At 42.8% G+C, this 3,876-nt stretch overlaps 1 protein-coding gene across 6 annotated transcripts in view; it reads right to left on the reverse strand.

The window, feature by feature from the left end:
- The window catches only part of Ppp6r2 (protein phosphatase 6 regulatory subunit 2), an 89,892-nt gene that overhangs the window by 49,054 nt on the left and 36,962 nt on the right, over window positions 1-3,876 (reverse strand). For 4 of the 6 annotated variants that reach the window (XM_050130450.1, XM_050130412.1, XM_050130442.1 and 1 more), the window contains one exon: window positions 1,071-1,313. Coding sequence is in view for 3 of the 6 variants with exons in the window: in XM_050130412.1 (XP_049986369.1) it covers window positions 1,071-1,297 (227 nt within the window). In the remaining 3 variants the exon portion in view is untranslated. The remainder of the gene's footprint in view (window positions 1-1,070; window positions 1,314-3,876) is intronic. The other 2 variants (XM_050130417.1, XM_050130436.1) reach the window with 1 other exon arrangement.

Raw genomic sequence — 3,876 nt, forward strand, 5'->3', positions numbered from 1 at the left:
CATCTGTAATGAGGTCTGGTGCCCTCTTCTGGCCTTCAGGCATACATGCAGACAGAATATTGTATACATAATAAATAAATTTTTTAAAGATATATATTTTTGTTAGTCTCTTTTGTGATTGGACTCTCATTGTATATGGATTAGTGTGACATGTCCACCACCAAAAAGGTCATCAACATGGGTAGCAAAGTACTCTCCCTTTAACTTTTTTCAAACATTTAAAAATGTAAAAGCTGACAGGTGTGGAATATATCTGAGATCCTAGCACTTAGAAGACTTTTGGGAGGAGTATTGGAAGTAGATTAGTATGTGCTACACAGTAAGTCTTCGTGTCAGAAGAAAGGAAGGGAGGGAGGGAAGTCGGGAAGGAGAGATGGAGGGAGGGAGGGAGGGAGGGATAAAGAGCAAATCATTACTCACCCTATGCCAAGACCTTCATACCATGCATGCGTACAGTAGGCTTCCTCATAAGCACCTAGATCTATGACTGCTGTGTTACTTGTCCCTAGCTCTCCCCAGAAACACTATGGATCATGTGACCTACTCATGGAGCCAAACTTTCTTGGTACACAAAGCATCCTCCCACTCCAGACTCTGCCCTTACACAAAGTTCCAACTGTCTCGTGGTGACACTGTCCCTTCCCTTTTGTCAGCTCCCAACACCCTGGTCAAACTTAAAATATTTTAGGAAAAATTTCTAAAGGTTTAGTACCACTAATGATAATGACATACTCCATCTGAACTGGTCAGGCATCATACCTCTAACCTGTTTACCAGCTCTAATGATGATGTGGTACAACTCTGCAATCTCAGGTACCTAATTAACACAGGGTCTTTCTTTCATCAAATTGTTCCAACATATGTCGACTTAATATAAACTCACTTATACCACAGAATGAAAAAAAAAACACACACACAAGAGATTCAAAACTCTTAAACCTCGCAAACCACTTCACAACAGCCTCCTCACTTCTCATGTGGTGATGCCCTGTATCTAGTTGGCCTTAGACACTACCCACAGCCTCCCTAAGCACTACCCAGCGGGCCTGGGAAACAGCCTCAGTACATACTTGAATCGGACCTTCTCTTCCATGTCCAGGGGTGGGTCCTGTGTGATGAGATTTACCAGCTCCTCCATACACTGCTGCCTGCACAGGAAGTCCAGCAACTTCTGGTTCTGAGCCTTACACTCTTGCAGGATGTCATCTTCGTCCATTAACTCTTGCAGTGTCACATGTTCCTTGTCGAGCAGCTTGTCAACATGGGACGTGGTATTCAAGTCAAATTTCCAGAACATGATGGTGGCCACAGAGCTGCAAGTAAGGAAAAAGAGGAGCTCACTCCTCCATACTCTGTTAATCCACCCTCAGCTGAGCTATACCAAAGTCCAAAGAGCTCATCCCCAACATACACATAAACGATCCTGGGGCCTAAGTAACTGCTCATATCTACAGGGCCCTTACGTTCCTCTCACTGACTTACCTCCTCCCCACGCACAGTATCTCCCTCATCTAACCTAGCTCTCTCCTCCCCACAGTGCTTAAGTCCCTAGAGGCTCTCATTTCAATCGTGGCTCTGACGGGCCCACGCATCTTTCTCCCAAGCATCAACGCTAAGAATATCCTTCCATCCCAAAAAAGTTAACTCAAACCAGAAACCTACCCTCCTGGTGCTTAAACCCTCCTGAGTGAACTGAACACTGGACATGTGTTCCCAGAAGACTCTCAGAGCCGATACTCAGCTAGCCAAACTAAGGACAGCCTGTTTTGCTTGAACTTTTCATTTTCTGCAGCCATGTGTCACCTAGTCCCTCAGTTTATGGTGGCCGTCTTGCTGAATAATATCAAGGCTATCCATGAGACAACCATCTCCTTCACATGCACACAGCTGTGTGTAGTCTTGCCACAGCAATCTGAAGATCACCACTAGCCCAGCCCTTCCTCTGCCTCCTCAGCCCTTCTTCCAGCTTTTGCTGTCGTGCCTAGACAAGGCTGACCATCCCCATGGGGCTCACTGTCAAGGTACAGGCCAGGGTGAATTAGCCAACAGTTTTTACTGTTGTGATAACAAAAAGAAAATATGAAACTTCATCTTCAACAAAGCTAAAAGCTTATCTTCAAATATGAATATTTTAAAATCATTTTTACATTTATTTATGTGTGTGTGCACACGTGCACACCATCCAACCAGGAAAGCATACATGGGTGGTGGTCAGGGGACAAGTTATGGGAGTCAGTTCTCATTTTCTATCATATGGGCCCCAGGGACTAAACTCAGATCATCAGTCCTAACCCGGTAAGCCATCTCACTGCTCCTAATTATAGATTCTTTTAATGTAATATGAGGTTATTTACAAAACTATAAGATCCGAGGGGCTTATCTTACTTGGTATTTTTACTTTAAAAAAAAAAAAAAAAAGGGCTGGAGAGATGGCTCAGCGGTTAAGAGCATTGCCTGCTCTTCCAAAGGTCCTGAGTTCAATTCCCAGCAACCACATGATGGCTCACAACCATCTGTAATGAGGTCTGGTGCCCTCCTCTTCTGGCCTTCAGGCATACACGCAGAAAGAATATTGTATACACAATGAATAAATAAATAAATATTTGAAAAAAAAATCTAAAAGATTGGAGCTGGAGTGGCTCAGTGGTTAAGAGTCCTGGCTGTAGATGCAGAGGACCTGGAGACTGAATTCTAGTATTGAAACCACCACTCCCAACAGTCTGTAACTCTGGCAGGCAGTATAACACCATCTTCTGACCTCTGTGGGCACTGTACATCTATGATACACAGACGACATGCATGCAGGCAAAACATCCATATATATAAAATAATGCTTTAAGCCAGACTCTTACTGTGCAGCTCTGGTTGGCCTAAAACTCATTATATAGACCAGGCTCAACTCAAACTCACAGAGGTACACTTGCTTCTTCCTCCCAAATGCTGAGATTAAAGATGTGTGCCACCACACCTGAAACTAAAATAAACTGTAAATGAAAAAAAACTAAGAGACTAGCTGTGGTTCTTAGATGTGTTTGCCTATTTGTGAATCTGAGGTACTGGTGTGTAGCCCTGACACAGTATATATTCAATTAATCTTCAATAAATGTAGAAAATCAATTAAATGGAGAAAGGTGTGTTGTGTGTGTATGAGTATGTGTGTGAGCAGTCATTTAAAAGATTATTCCAGAAAACTAAATATGCGTTAAATAAGCTCAACCCTTACTTCACACCAAAATCCACATTAACATGAAATAGCGCACAGGTTTAATTATAAAATCTACAACTAGAAATTCTAGAAGACAATGTTTTAGAGGCTGGGAATGTAACTCAATAGTAGAGCCATTGCCTAGCATATACAAGGTCATAAGATTTGCTTCCAAGCACTACAGAGGCAGGGGGAGGGATAGAAAGAGAGGGTCAGCAAAATGACACCAGTGACTAAGGGCACTTGTCACCTGTCACCACACCTGAGAATCTGAATTTACACAAGTCCCATAAATTGTCCTCTGTTGGCCACATACAAATTAAAGGAAGCACATGAATACAACACACACACACACACACACACACACACACACACACGAACACATAATAATAACATAACATAAATAAATGTGGTATCCTCCAGACACAGTGGTACACACCTTTAATCCCAGGATTTGGGAGACAGAAGCAGGTGGACCTCTGTGAGTTCAAAGCCAGCTAGGTCTATATAAAGGTAAGACTATTTCAAAACAACAACAAAAAGTAATGTGACAGAGTGTGTTAAAAAGCAAGAAATGAGGGTTGGGGGAGAAGGAAGGACAGAAGGGGAAGAGAAGGGGAAAAGGGGAGGAAGGAAGAGAACTTGAGGGAACGGGATAGATGAGATGGGAA

Source organism: Alexandromys fortis, unplaced genomic scaffold (assembly GCF_014885135.2).
Source record: "Alexandromys fortis isolate MF-2015 unplaced genomic scaffold, M_Fortis_MF-2015_v1.1 scaffold_28, whole genome shotgun sequence".
NCBI lineage: Eukaryota > Metazoa > Chordata > Mammalia > Rodentia > Cricetidae > Alexandromys > Alexandromys fortis.